Source organism: Molothrus aeneus, chromosome 6 (genome assembly GCF_037042795.1).
Source record: "Molothrus aeneus isolate 106 chromosome 6, BPBGC_Maene_1.0, whole genome shotgun sequence".
Taxonomy (NCBI): domain Eukaryota; kingdom Metazoa; phylum Chordata; class Aves; order Passeriformes; family Icteridae; genus Molothrus; species Molothrus aeneus.
The window spans coordinates 23,174,238-23,190,665 of NC_089651.1; the positions used below are offsets into that span (position 1 = coordinate 23,174,238).

At 34.6% G+C, this 16,428-nt stretch overlaps 1 protein-coding gene across 3 annotated transcripts in view; it reads right to left on the bottom strand.

Annotated features, from left to right (window-relative positions):
- FUT8 (fucosyltransferase 8) overlaps window positions 1–16,428 on the bottom strand; it is a 99,582-nt gene that overhangs the window by 9,155 nt on the left and 73,999 nt on the right. For all 3 annotated transcript variants that reach the window (XM_066551909.1, XM_066551907.1, XM_066551908.1), the window contains 2 exons: window positions 15,681–15,918; window positions 919–1,165 (listed from right to left, as the gene is read on the bottom strand). In XM_066551909.1, coding sequence (XP_066408006.1) covers window positions 919–1,165; window positions 15,681–15,918 — 485 coding nt within the window. The remainder of the gene's footprint in view (window positions 1–918; window positions 1,166–15,680; window positions 15,919–16,428) is intronic.

Genomic DNA, 16,428 nt, shown 5'->3' on the forward strand with positions numbered 1-16,428 from the left:
TTATAGCATATAAGGTGGCATTCCTTTCAAGCACAAGGTTAAGTTATCTACTGAAGATAGATAATGCCTGATCCATACAGGTGAAAAGGAAAATAGGAGTATTTGCCTCGTATAATGCATAGTCTGAATTAAGGTAGTTACAAATGCATTTTTTTGACCTCCTTGAAATGTCTCCAGACACAGCAGCAGTGAGGTGCCCACTGGCTCAAGGACAAAAGCCAACTAACATTTGGATAACCTACTGTGTACTCCTAGATAAAGTTTAAGGATTGAAGGAAATTCTGGCAAAGGAAGAGGACTCCAGCACAGCAGACGCATTTTTCAGACTACATGATGGAAAAGCCTTTCTCCCACAAGCTGCTTTTTACTGCTTTTCTTCCTTCTCTCCATATCTCCCCACGCAGGCCTTTCCAATTCATCATTATAGCTGGGAAACAACAACTGCAAAAACACCAGCAGGGAAGGGAATGGCACATAACATGTTCATATGTAGCCAGTGATAAAATTAGTCGTGGCATGTAAATTATAGGCTTAGCCTTTTTTCTCTCAATGTAAAAGCTACAGGCACTGGAAAGAAGACATAGACAATAAAGTGCCTGGAATACAAGCTGTAAGGCAATTACACTAATGAAATTCTGTATTACCAGATGTGGAAGGACATCTGTTAAAAAACCTTCTGTTGAGCTGCCTTTTACATATCTGTCCAACGGCAGGTAGACAAGTGTGCTGAAGAAGTACTTGTAATCAACTTGTATTATGCACAGTTAAAAAATAAGAGCTTTATCTAGAAATCACATTCTCTCCCCACAAAATACTTAGAGACTCTGATTATCATCATAAAACAATTTTTTCCTGAACAAGAATCACTACATACACATATTAAAGGACAGACAGTTAAAAAGAAAACTAAATACCCACCCGATCACTGGATGTTTGAAACCAAGTTTCCTTGTGGCTTCCTCTATTTCCTTTTCTAGCCAAGGCTGTGGACGAATCAAGTATTTCACAAACTGTGAGACCCACCACACTGCAGGATCCCCATGTACACGAATTAGTCTATCAGCCAAGTCTTCAGGGACAGCCAAGGGCAAATAGGGTGGCCGTGGGTGTAAGCTGTCAACAATGGGAAGTTCCACCACCTGAACATCCTTATCATTAGTCTCACCTGTTTTAAAATATATACTATGATGAGTCAAGTACTTTACTTTATTCATAAGCTTTACCACTGGCAAATAATATCCCAAACATATCAATTCACCTGTATCTTCAATTTCAAAAAGACTACCTAAACCTTGCTCTACTTTTTCAAAAACAGCATTAACAAATCTAATAAAAATCATAATTTTAAATGAGATTTATATACAAGCTGGATCTAACAATGACCTCAAATAGAACAAAACTGAAAGTTCTTGAATTCTTAGCAGCTGCTAGTTAATAAAATATAAAATGTATTCCTGCTTATATATTGATACCTTCTTATATGCAACTATACCATTACTGTGTGCAAAGGCTTATCTGGTTACCTAAAATGTCTAAAATTCAGTTACTTCTTTAAAAATTAAACATTTTAAGGCATAGGAAATAGTTAAAAAAATAAATAGAGCTCTGCTGCTATTTTGACCCCCTTTTATTCAGTAAATATTTTTGTTCAGTGACTCCTCCCAGTAAATTTCAGATATCATTATAACCACTGAATTAGCTATTCTGTTGTTAGAAGAGGAGAAGGACAATTCCTGTCCTCAAGAACTTAAACTAAACTAGTAAATTAAAAAGACCATGGAAAACACAAGCACTGTATAAGCATGTGATGTACCTACAGGTAAGAATTTGTTATATTTAAAGTATTAACTACAGTAGAACATACAGATGGTTTAGATGGGATTTAAAAATTACACAAACACAACTGTCTACATAACTGGTAATTCAAAGCTATGTTCATATACTGAAAAAAATTATAATACATGGCAACATAAAAAAAAACATTAAATTTTTAAAGCACTGAACATTTAGCTAATATTTCTAGTATGCCCATTTCCTCCAAAATAATGTTTCCATTGTCTGTAGTATTTACTGGCAAAGATGGTTAGTTCTCCCTCTAGTGCTCACCAACCAGGAAAAAAAAAAACTGCTTTAAATATAAGCAAGTCAAACTCATATAACTTTTGATGACCAAATAAATCTTAATGCTGAAAAAAAATCAATTCAAGGAAGGAATAATGAGTTTAAGAACAATTAAAGATTCAAAAGGTTACAACACTTTTGCAAGACTAGTCAAAATTCTGCAGTAACTCTCTGAGATAGTTATTTAAATAAGGAATGTTTGTTATGCTCAGGTTTATTTCCAATTCATTTTTACCACATTTGGAAATCTATCTTCTAAGATGTCTCAATATGTAAGTATTTTACCACTGTATACCATCACTCTAAGGGATTCTTTAGAAGAATTTCCTATATTACAGGTATGGATGATTCTTTTTAATTCAAGAAGCCAGTTCATTTTTTTACCATCTATTAAATCACACTCACAGGAAAATATTTAATAAAAGTTCATTAATTCAGCAAAAATATTGAGCATTTAAAACTTCTTATAATATGATGGATAATACTTTATTAGTATGTCTTCAGAAAGCTGCAATAAAGAAAAGGAGCATGAAGCCAGGGAAGTGCTAAATGTGGTGCAAATGTGAAGTATCAGGCAAAAGTCTAGACAATAAATGTTTAGCTTGGGAATGGTAGGAAAGAGTGCTTGAGGTTCCATTACCTTTTTCCCCTCAGCTGAGAATGGGAGAAGAAACAGGATGGCAAATAAAACAATAGCAGTCTTAGCCAAGAGAAGAAAGAAAAGACTTCAATCTTAAGTTAGAGAAAGAAATTTGCTGCAAGCCTTTTATGGGGAAAAAAGCAGGTAATGCAAATTTGCATATAAAAGGTAGATTTTTATTAAGTACAGTATCACTGACAAGCTTTAAAACTTTGTTCTGTGACTGAATAAATGTGTTGGTCTGTAAACAGTCATTTGTAAAGTTTTGCTATTGATAAAGCTGATTGAGCAATCTGACCCACTATTTGACATTCCTACCCTGAAAAGCACTCAATACATTGTTCCATCCTATTTAAAGGATGAGCATGCTTCTAAAAATTTCCATAGGTTGTCTTAAGGTTTTGAAGAAAATGAGATTGGCCAGAAAGAACTAGGAAAACTCTCAGCATATATAGCAAACTATATTGAAGTATACCAAAATCACAGAATATCCAAAAAGATTGTGCAAAAGAATCAGATTTCATCTTTCAACTCTACATGATATGTTGTTTGAATAGTAACGAAGTTGCAAATGTATTTCATTAAGGAAAAACAATTTGATTGTTGTTGACACTACTAGGTTGAGTGTTGTCTTTAAAAAAATTTAAAAAAAAAATTTTACTCAAATCATAAATTTGGTCATGGCTATTTCAATTATGTTGTAGCATGTTAATTTCTTACATACAATCACCATCTGCTGATGTATATGTGTAGCTATGTGTACAATTCCAGAAAACCTTATGGCAACTCTCTAGACTGTATTAGCTGTACCATCATATCTCAATGAAGGAAAAACTCCCTATCAGTCTTCATTCACTTTTAAAAGTATGAGATAGTAGATGCAGTGAAAGGAAAACTGACAGCAACTGTTTGCTTTTGCACAGAACCAAACCAGTGTAGAGTAACTCCTTAGTAACCCTGAAGGAGTAAACAGCCTTGCAACAGCCATACAGGCAAAAGACAGCATTCTTACCCTACTGATCACTTTTTTTTTTCAGTATTTGTGAAAAGATTCCTAATAGGCAATGAGCTTGTCCTATTTTCAACAGGCATAGTTTAAAAAACTGTTATCCTTTTTTGGGCAGCAGGATATTGTTTCATTCTACTCAGAAATAAGCTGCAATCAAAATCAATGATTCAGGAGATAACCAAAACTCAGATTAACAGACAAGCAGATATATTAGAAAACTATAAGTCACATCACTGATTCATACGAATTTTCAACTGAAGATAATGAAACCAAGTTAAAAATACAGAATTAATTTTTAATCCACACTTCAGTTGTTAGCTACATTTTCTCTAATTTGTAAAATGTTTGAGTTTTTTCTACTTCACAGATGTATTTTGTTAAGTAACAGACAAGCCATAAAAGGTAATAATCCATACTAGTGTTTGCATATTTTTCTCATGTTGGAAATGTAAATCACAGCATCATCATGTCAATCAGGTCCAATTCCCTGCTCAGTGGTGGTACAATTTTGATATTTGATACAGAATCATAGAATTATTTAGGTAGTGAGATACCTCTAGAGTAGTTATACATAACTTACACGTCAGCAATACTTCAAGTTACTTCTGATGTGATTTATTTTACTTTTACAGTTGTCAAAATTTTTCACTATAATTCTATTTACAGCTTAACTTTCATATGACTCCAGGTGCTATTTTTCAGTTTGGAATAATCTAAATAATTGTCTTCCAGAGTTCTGCAACTTAATCCTGTTTTGGATTTTACTTCACTGAGCAACCAAAGATTGAGTGTTTTTGCAAGAGTCATAAAATACTGCAATATTGAAAACACACACTCTTACCATAACAACGTACTCAGGAGGAAGGTCCTGGACTGAAAATTATTTTAATTCAGATGACCGATGCCAGTTGTACCATCTAGCTCTTATTTATTACCAGTTTTTGGATATGTTCATCACTAATACATCAGTAACATAGTTTCAATTTTCACAAGACACACTGAATACTTTTTAAGCACTGCAATGAGCTCTGTGTGTTATAAAAAGCATAACTTTGCTTCATTGCAGTATCCCAATGTGCCCTAATCACTTTATACCCCTCAGGACTTATATAATTTTTGTGATTTGGCATAACCTTACCGTCTGTCTACTTCTCAAACTTACTCTAATTTAAAGCCTATTTAAAAAAATTTGCTGTTTGTATCTTTCTTATCAACTTCTTTTGGAAGCCTGAAAAATGTTGATTTGACTCAAAAAGATCTTTGGAATTTTGTCATTTTAGGTAAGCTTACTTTCTGCCATCTGAACACTGGCTCATACCTGCACTTGGATGGGCATTTTCATTGGGTGTTTATTAATTTCTTACCTGAAAGGAAGATGACATTTTACCACGCAATCACTACTATTAGTTAATGTTAACTGAAAACCTGTTTGATCATTCACTCTCCTGATATTTCAAAATTCATCAGCTAATTTTAATTTTTTCAAGAAGTCCTTAGAAGTATGCCAAAGAATGCCATGCTAAGGACATTCCTGTCTTGTAACTGAGAATTTCAATTTAATTTCAGTTTGTCTTGCTAGCAACACAACTGAATAAACTGATGTAAAAATGGAATAGCTTCCCTGCTTTTCTGTTTCTATAATATACTTAATTAAGCTGATATTAACTTGCATAGACTTATCACAGATCTACTTAACTAAGCTCTACAGCACAAAGACTGACTGCCAATTTGGAACCTTACCCAAGTGAACAACTCTAAATTCAACTGCAGGAGATGTCAGAGTGCTGGGAAAGCTGTTTGACTAGCACAGGGCACGGTGAGAGGACTGTGCTGAACTCTCTCAAGGCTCCTCAATGTCCTGCTGGTTCCTGTTATGTATTGCAAAAGACAGCAGGTTCAGGGCTTATGCTGATACTTCAGTGCTTTTCTTTTCAGACATAGTAAAAAATGAAAACGATGCAAAGTTATGTCATGTTATGCTCTTCATGAATACAAAGTTACCTCACAATATCTTTATGCCATAGTTGAACTATAAAATGTAATTGCCATGTGTGACGGTGTTCACAGGGCTTTTCAGGTGAGGGAAGAGACAAGAATGTTGACTCCATGTTCAGAAGGCTTGATTTATTATTTTATGATATATATTACATTAAGACTATACTAAAAAGAATAGAAGGAAAATTTTCATCTCAGAAGGCTAGCTAAGCTAAGAATAGAATGGAATGAATAATAAAGGTTTGTGTCTCAGACCGAGAGTCCAAGCTAACTGGGCTGGGATTGGCCATTAATTATAAACATCCAAGATGGGCCAATCACAGATCCACCTGTTGCATTCCACAGCAGCAGATAACCATTGTTTACATTTTGTTCCTGGAGCCTCTCAGCTTCTCAGGAAGAAAAAATCCTAAGAAAGGATTTTCATAAAAGATGTCTGCAACAGCCATGAGGTAAAAATCATATTTTTCTTTTAAACTAGTCAATGTAAAATACAACTCATAGATCTAAATGGGTTTTTTTCTCTAAGCTTTTACTTTGTACAATTTTAATACAGAATTTTTGAACTTGGTTTTCTGACCTATTTCTCACTAGTGTTCCACTTACTAAGTTTTTAATCATCCTTTATGTAATCAAGCCATTTAAGGCAGACAGGTGTTGAATAAATTTGGTGCAATTCTGATTTAAAGAAACTGAATATAGTCCTTCTTTTTCCCAGGTTTCACATGCCATATGGATAGTGTTGTCCCATTTGTCATCCCAAGGGGCTGAATCTTGATACCTTCAGGAGTGAATAAACCAAAATGTTTTCAAACATGCCAACATGCCTTCTATTACTTTTCTCAATCCAGCACTTCCAAGGCTTTTTTCCTGCAGTCTTTCCTCTCCTCTCCTGCACAACTCTTGCAACTACCCTCACTTGCTCTCACATCTCTTACCTCTCTGGGTACCGTTTGCGTGTTGAAAAGTGGCATCTGTGATCAGTCACTGCCTCTCACTTCCTCACAGGCCTGAATGTTGACTTCAGTTGCTCTTTACACACACACAATCTACCTATTTTGAGGACTTTTAACAAGACCTATTTATTTTAGTCAAATTTGGCCAAAATTCATCCAACATTCAGGACTTAAACGAAGTTAGGTTTAAGAAGAGCAGATAGAAAGGTAAAGCATGAGGACAAGACTTTTGCTCTCACAAGAAACTTGTCTAAAATAAATCTGTAAAGATATTATTTTATCATCTCCCTCCTGAAAAGTAGAACTTTAATGATAGTCTTTTCTGCTCCTGCAAAAACTGTAACTCCCAGAGCTACTGAACTACCAACATATCTTTGTAACACAAGTGACAGTATTGCAATAACATTTATTTTCCCATGTTATTCTGGTTCTTTGATAATCCTACCCATAATCAAAACCACAGCACAAAGATTAACAGTGCTCTTACTGTCCTAACAAGTGATGAGATTCCAGTGAATGCTTTCCCTTTTGACCTGATGGAGGTCTCAACTGAGCGCAACAATTTCTGCATTTGCAATAGCTCTCTCTTAAAAAACAAAAGCAGTGGGGCCTTTAGAGCCTCTTGTTCCCTCTCTAGCAGTTCGGGTGAGCTGCCTTATAAAGACCTATATTTCTGTTTCACTCTACTGAAAACTTCTCATCGCTTACCAGAAGCTTTATGTTGGCAACTGTCACATCACTTTGAGAGAGCATTAAAAAGTAAAGATTTTTCCCATCCTCAATTATTTAGATACCCAGCATGTCAGCTGGAAAGAGATCTGGAAACAGATTAAGAGATTGCACAAATGGACTTCACAGAGCAGTCAGAAGACCATCAAACTAGGTAGAAATCAAGAAGCTTACTAGCAATTTATTTTTCCTTTTATCTTTATATATTCAAACTGCTTTTGAACAATGCCCCATTTCATCTAAAGAGCTGATATGAAAGGGGTACCTGCTAAAGAGGAGCTCCAATTCCCTGGCTACCAGAAAATATCATGAAATGTATTTGCAAAGGCAAATACACTTCTATAAATGCAAAGGGGTTTTTCCATGTTACCCAAGTCTAGTAATTCAAGTAAACAGAATTGATGTTTTAAAAGTAAGATCATATTTACATTAGGATAGTTGAAATAACTCAGGAACACATAAAAAAGACCATTACAACTATATTGATGAAAAACCAGTATCGCATTTGATTTCAAACAATTGCACTGAAGCTTATTCTCTATTTCAGTGTAATGTTAATTATTATATATTTGAAAATAGTTCCAAATATTTGCTTTGAATATTAGGTTATCTTTTCTGGAATAGAAAATAGCTTATTTTTACAATAATCCTTCAACAGCTTCAGGGACTTATCTCTTGCCTGCATATGCTGACTGGACATACACTCAAGCCTGTAACAGGCATGTATAAGCATGTAAAAAACAAGACAACATGCAGATAGTACTTCATATTTCATGCCCTAGAAGCTTCCAACAGGTCGTGACAATGGAGTTTAATATTTGTAGCTGCCTGTCCAGGCATCTAATGGAGAAGCACTCCCAGTTTAGACAAGACATTTACTGTCTCTTTGAGATACTGGTTTATAACTCCTAATCTTGTATTGTTCTAATTTGAACACTTGGAGGACTCCTCTTTCAATGAATTAGTAGAAGTACCTCCATATGCAAGCCCAGATGGAACACAGCTCTCAAGGTATTTGTAGACAAAAGGACACTTTAGTTACCCATAACTAAAACAGGAGAGAATAAACCTTCCATGTTGTTTGAGATTCATAGCAGTGAAGCACACGTCACCTTAACAATGCATCTGAAAGAAACAAGGATGCATTCTACTTCCTATGGTGTACCAACATGAAAGGAGAAAATCAAGGGTGTAAGCCTGCAATAATGGAAAAGGAATTTTTTTTGATCTTCAGTCATAGGGGAAAATGTAAGGGAAGCATTAAGAAAAAAATCAAGAAAAATCACACAGAAATAGAGATGCTTGCTCCATAATTATTACAGTAACAAACTATTGTTAATTTTCACATTATAGGAAACTTAAAAGCACTAGTTTAATTAAGGCTACTTGCAAAAAAAACCCACCTGTTTTGTTCAGGTTTGTATTCAGGATTTATGTAATACCAGCTAAAGGGAAACATCTTCCAAAGATTTCTCTACAATTAGCACAATCATATTCATGGACATGCAGTGCCAAAAATGTGGTACTAAAGTAAGTAGTATTGTTTCATTTGAAATGCTAAATTAAATCAAATGTTAAAATTAATGTGGGTCTTCAAAAATGGCTAGATCAGTGCAATAAAAGGCAGCTTTTAAAATTTCTTATCTGTTCACAACACTAGAAATAAATCAGTTGGCTGAAGGCCCAAAGATTGAGAAATAAACATAAAAAATGCAAGAAAGTATTTCTGCCTTAAAAGTCTTACTTTAACTTTCAGTTGTTTCACATGGTGGAAGAACTTTATTCAGAACCATTTGCCTATAAGCAGCTTTTCAATATGACATTCTAAATCTAGACAAGAGATATATCTTGAGAATTAGCTGATATTTTAAGGTTCTCTTTTAATTCATTACTCAAATGTAAAAAGACAAAAACCTTTTAGGACTTGGTGAAGTTACACTGAAACGAATGAAATGCCCAGCCTTGTGCCACTGTAAAGAACTAAGAGTAGCTGCATGAAGAGGAAAAATGGCCACCAAAATAATTGATATATTCCCAAGCACCAGAGCCATAACCCATAGCACTGGCAGTGCTCTGGGATGTCTCCCACCTGGAAAAGACAGTAGTCATTTTCAAGATGTAGGAAGGGTTTGGATGACTTGAATTCAACTCCACACCTGCCAGCTCAGGCTACCCTTGTTTAAAGACTACTTTAAAATAGGTAATATTACTTAACTAGAACGTTGTAATGACCAGTGTAATACATTAAAAAGTTGTTCAAAACTTCAATGCAGGTTCTAATTCCCCAAAAACCTAACAATGCTTCAGTTTGGATTGAAATTTTTGCAGCCAAACAAAGAACTCAGATTCACATTTCAAACTTTGCAGTTTGTTTGAGACCTAACATACTTAGTTTACCTCATGCTATCTCTTCATATATTAAAAAAACCCTGATATTTTTCATTTGAGTACAAAACACACTATTCTTCCCTACTGTGCATGCTGGAGTACAACTTTTCAAGTAAAAAAATTTTGAAAAAAGCTTTTCAAAATAAAAATAAAATAAACTCTAATATTAAGCCAATTTGTAGCTCTTTTGCTTATTAAACAATCCTTAGAAGGGTGACAATTAAGCAAAAACATTTCTTCCAGTTTGTAATGGACATTTTGTTTACCAATCTGTAATTTTTCATCCATGATTTAATGCTCATGAGGAAAGTTTGCAATTAACCATTAACCTCCAGGTACTAGTTTGGCTACTACATTGTGGGGGGGCAACACCAACCTGTTAGGAAAAAGGGAAAGTCATGCTTCAAAGTGTAGTATTTCATGCAAACAGCATAAGATCTGTGATCAAATACATGATCGATTATTCCTACCACTGAACAGAACAAAGCCAAGAATCCTTTTCCCCACCTCCATGCACTCTTTGGATTTCTAAGTCTTCAGCTTCCCCTTATCAAGAAATGTAGGGAAAGAAGCCCCCGCTTTTTGGAAAGTAATTTTCTTCAGTCAGGGCACATTTAGGTTACCTTCCTTCATTTCAATGCAGTTAAAGAATTCTCATGGAACATGTTTCCTAATCTGTTTATAGTCCTGCCCATGCAAGGAACTATTATCAAACACTCAACTGCATTTTATGCAGACATCAAATCTCCACCTAAATTAGCAACGACAAAGACAACTCACTGTATACAAGCCCAATGTTTTTGCTTCTTTAACATTTTTTGACAGATAGCATGATTATATACATCAACCTTTAAAGAAATACAGACATTCTTACTTCTGTTGTCAGAAAATTTACTGGACAATAGCTGTATTTAAATTAAATTATTTCCCATTTATCTCCCATCCTGTTGAAAGATGCCACTGACATGCAAAACAACTTCCAAGAACACCATTCTTTTACCAAGAATGGATTAGATCTGATGTAATTCCTCATATAATTAGATGAGAATCAGTGGTACGTTTAGGCCACGTAAATGGCTTAATTGATTATAGCGTGAAAGAACACACAGATGTATTTTATTACAACCTCCTTAAAATACAAAGTAATTTAGTTTAGTATGGCAGATTTGGGACTGCACAAGTGAACTTCATGACACAAGTTTTAAGACAATACTAAAAGTATTACTACAAAACAAACAAATTAAAAAAAACCCATAGCCACTCCAAAACACAAAAAGGCAAATATTCTTCTGGTTGAAAATCCCCAAAAGAAATAAAGCTAGTTACAAGAAAAGACTTCATCTTCTGTAATTCCAATGTCAGATCGTGCCTTTTTTTTTTTTTGCTTTTCTGTTTCTGGACCCGTCGCCATAATAGGGGTCAACAGCAGCAGCGAGTCATTGTTAAAAGCAGACCTCATCTCTAATCAAAATAATCCAGCCACATCTTTGTCTAAAAGTAGAAATATTTCACATATAGAAACACCTATAAAATGTGGCAGGACCAGCTTTTAAAACTTGCTTTATTTTAGAACTGGTTTTTAATCTCCAACTGTAAAGCAGATTTTTTTGTCCTTGAATCAGTGTAGGTCTTTCTCAGAATCCTTTCATATTTATCAATATTCATTTGGAAGGCCAGATAACAGAAGTAGACAGTGTCCTGCAGCCCCTCTTTGCTCTGCACAGTGAAAATAGCTTCTTGCCATTATTCCATAACCCTCCACTCAGACATGAACAAGGATCACACTTAGCTCTTTTAGGCTACTGCATTGCTGTGAAAGCTCAGACCTACTTCATTAGAATTCCAAGGTCCTTTTAAAAGTTACCACTTCCTAAATATATTCTGTGTTTACTCAGACAAATGTCTTTACACAGAGTATCTTACAAGGCACCTTGAAGACAAAAAATCTACACAGCATCAGTAGCTTGATTTCAAGATTAACACAATTGAAAAAAGGGAAAATTCAGAGGTTGCTGTTCCACTCTGTTCTCTCAAATCACCATTCTCCAGCTTGCTTCATAGAAATGGAACTTGTTTGAATTAAAATGTAACTAATGAAAGCCACTCTATAAACACAATGTTAAGAATTAGAACTAGAAATTAATCCATTCTTTCAGCAAATGTTTATAAATAAGAGTGAGATGTGGGGGCAAAACATAATTCATACAATTGTATGCAAGTTAAAGTGGGTTTTTTTAGGCCAATACTAAATATTCAGCTGATTTCCATTAAAAACTACTGTCCGGGAATATCTAGTTCATGGAGTGAAACTTCTTAATTTATTGCAATTAATTCTGTACAACTTTTTATGGTTTGATTTTGCAATTTTTATTTAGTCCTTTTGATTGCTGTTGCCAGATAGACTTTAATAAATTAAACATTCATTTTGTGTACCCACAGTATCCTCATTCTTGAATTATACATATAAACATATTAGTTAATTTATATTTTAAGATTGTAGTTTAATTAATACTTAAAAGCTGGCACTACCAACAAATGAAGAGCTCTGCCATTTTCTCCCCTCTGGGTATCCCTTCCTCAAAAGCATTAATTCATCAAACCATAGTTAGAGGCAGCAAAATCAATATTCAAGGATAACTGCAGGAAACTTTGTTTCAGGTTTCCTTTTTCAAGTTATCTTTGATCTTTCTGGTTTTTAGGCCTTATGGGAAGGAGCACATACTGTTATTTAAAGCAAGTAGATGGCTTCTTTACCTCTACATCCCTTCATTCTCCAGCTTGACATGCAAATATGACTTCTAACAGTACATTAATCTGTCCTTCCTATTAATTCGTTTTCTTTTTCATTTATGATTTTTTGGTCTAGTTATTTTGTAGACCTCTTTCAATTTATTACTGGGGAATGCCACCATAACATCATAAATCAGCAAGGAAAAAATGGTAAGAAGAGGCTCCGTTTTAGCACACAGCAATGATAATAACATTATGACCTGGCAACTAATTAATTTAAAGAAAATCAATCAAAAATTTCATGATAAATATGTCTTCAGAAGTTCTCTACATTTTGGCTCTTATTACTAGTAAATCATTCACGCTTCTTATAAAATTTCCTCCTTAAATTATTTATAAAACTATATATATATTATTATATATATAGTTTGACCATAGCTTTCAAAGGAAAAACAAATTACAGGCAAGGTGCAATTACAGGCAAGATAACAATTTTAGAACTAAGAAGACAACCATCTCTCAAGATTTTTTTCTCTAGAATGACAGTATGAGTGAAACAAAGGACAAGGAAAACTTATGCCACAGTGTTGCATTTACAGAAATCTGCAATAGCATTCTCAATCATTTAATATGTTTAAGCCAGAAAAGCTGAACTTGATTCCAGAACTACCACATCAAACACAAAGAACAACTCCTCCAAGATGTGACATGGGCTGAGCTGACCCTTAATTCTTCAGCGATGAGAACACGTCTTACTAATCTTCTGCTATTGGGCAAGTATCAGCTTGCTCATTAAAAGTCACTCTACTTCCCAAATCCCAAAAACAAGCTTAGCTTTTATACCCAGTTAGGAGAGGACTGGACAAAGAAAATTCCAGAACTATATGCATTCTCAGCTTATATAAGCTTCTTAATTCTTGGAGAAGGTATTGCATTCTAAATTGTTTCACTGAAGATAAAGCTCAGAAAGTGCAAAATTTTGTGTTGCGAATAAAACTAAAAAATGTCAATCAGGAGGAATTAATAGATAAACAAATTTAAACAATTTTGTCATGAAGCACATTTTACTATATTATTATCTATTCAAGTCTACAAATTACATGAAAGCATAACTCTTAGAGGATATATTTTTCTGACTTGTTGGCCTATTTCCATAATTTACATTGAACACTTGCTAAAATTATTCATTAGTATGAATAGTTTTGAAACATAATTTTAAAAAATTTAGAAATCCCTACACTACATAGGAGAAATGTTTTGTTTATGAAAAATGAAAATTTATAAATGTCAATGCATTTGAATACATTTATTTTGAACTTATAGAAAATCTCACGCTGATTTTTCAGAATTTGTAGAGAAAAAAAATTAAACGCATGGTTTTGCAAACCAACTGCTCCTAACTAGAGTTAAGAATTTCAGACTTATTGGTCCCTGAAAAAACAGGCAATGAATAAACAGATATATAAGTAAATAAAAATCTATATAGATTTAGGGAGACATAAAAAGCTCACAGAAATCTTCAGCAAGATACACTGCCTCTAAAATTAATTTAGCAGTAATAATGACTCCCACTGAAGCCAGGCTGAGGCTAGTAAAGAGATCCCTTGTCAGAATCATTCATCCTCACTGACCAAGCCACTGCACAAGATGAGAATTTAACACAGTTTATAGCATGTGTGGCTGGCCAACATACCAACTACAGAAAGATTGTCTTTCATAACCCTCTAGCTCTAGAATACCAAAACTCAAATTAGTGGCATTCATTATTTAAAAAATAAAAAAAAAAAAAAATAAAAAAAAAAAAAAAAAAAGGAAAGTACCCAAACTGTAGGAACCTAAAATAAAGCATTATTTGTATTTTCATCAGCAAAAGCCTATATTGCAGGAAACCATCATCTATTTAAATAGATTTTCATTAAAATATATAACCTTTTGAAGCCATGTGTGCATGACTGAACTGTTTTCCAGCTTACTGGGCTCTGAAGTTGTTCACAAAACTGCCTGCATCTAAATTCTGGAGTCACATATAGGAGTCCACTGAGAACCATGTCCAGACTGTAGTCTCACTTACTAACTTATCCAAACACAAATAAAACTTAATCTGGAGTTCTCAATATCTGTTGTCCATTTATAGTTGTTTTTATAAAACATCCAACCATTCCTAAGAAACATATTTTGCAAAAAAAAAAAATCTCATTCACAAAAGCTAACTAGAATTCTCAAAGCTAATTTTGTAGCATCTTGAAGCTCTGAAGAACAGATGCTATTTCAATGTGCAAATGCTGTTTCAATGAGTAAACACACAAGTTTACATGCAACCTGTAAACCAGATTTTGTAAATCTGATTAAGTTAATTTCAGACCTGTAAAATTTTAATAGTTACTTTAAGATTCCATATGCACTGGGTATGCAGTGTCCTAGTGAAAAGACTGAAGATGTTGATATGTTTTGACTACCAATCACATGAAGAAATATGTCATTTAAAACAAACACTGTTTACTTTGACACAAACAAAGCTACCTGATCCTCCAAACATCAGTGTCCATCTACTAACTCTAGGCCAATTGTTCAGCATGATATAAGAAAGGAACAACTTGCTGATATACAAATAAAAATTCATATTTAACATTGCCATTATTTTTATAGCACGAATTTTGGATCTGTTCAGCTTGCATTAGGAGTTATTTCAACTATTTGTTTATTTTGTTGGGGTGTGACTATTGGACACCATTTCTTTTCTATTTCAATTGCTTAATATTGGAAACATTCTTTATTTCTTAAAAAGTTTATTAACAACACCCTCTATTTAATACTCTCCTCCCATGAAAATTAGAATATCTAGCAGAGAACACAGTAGCACCCTGGTGAAAAATTGTAATTTAAGTCTCAAATACTAAACTTTTGTATTATAAAGACTCTACCAATGCAGAGCTATCTTATGAAGGAATTTGTTTTTAAATACAGTGGGCAAATAAGATGCAGAAGGTGCTTACATACCCAGCTGCAGGCACAGTTCTCATGCTCCACACAACACCAAGGAGACAACAGATTAATTCTATGGGAACGAAGATGCACAGAAGCAGGAGAAGCGCCGTGGGTGGCCCAGCCTTACCTGACCAGTGGCCCGTGGTGGCACCCGCCCTGTCAGTGCAGGTCTCGCTGACGGGCCGGAACACGGTCTCCCAGCCGCCCGTGGCATAGCGCCAGTTCTGCGACTCCAGGATCAGCGTGCGCTGCGTGCCATACGCGATCATGAAGCAATACACCACGTGGTGAAGCTGGCAGCCATAGCCACAGCCTTTGTTGATGTTACACACGAGTTTCTTAGCTTTGCTGCAATCCTTCGGGTTCTGTAAGGATGGGTGAAAAAGTGGAGCTGAAGAGAAGCTACACCAAAGGCTTGCATTTTTCTGAAAAACTGGCAAATGTCATAAATCACAGAAGCCGCCCTGCTATAACACATCTCTGACTGGAGACTAAGCTTGGATGGATGACTAAGCTTCAGCTCCATGAAAATTTTATGTGAATTCTTCACTGCGAGCATGAACAGTTATTGAACATACTTCACTATCCTAATATAAAATAGAATACATTCAAGATTTTAAATTACTTTCTCATTTGTAAATCTGTCAGAAAAAGTCAACATTTGGACTCCGAGTTCACATTTCATCAACATGATTCTCAGTGTTAGAATGCTTTTTCCTTTGGCATTTTTTCAAGTTTGTTAGTTCTCTTTCAATAAGCATGCATGTCACCCAATAAAAGAAAATTTCCACCTGTCTACAACATACAGAATAAAAACAAATGGTACAGAATAAAACAAATGCTTATTAAGGGACTACTTCCCAGGCTAGCTGACC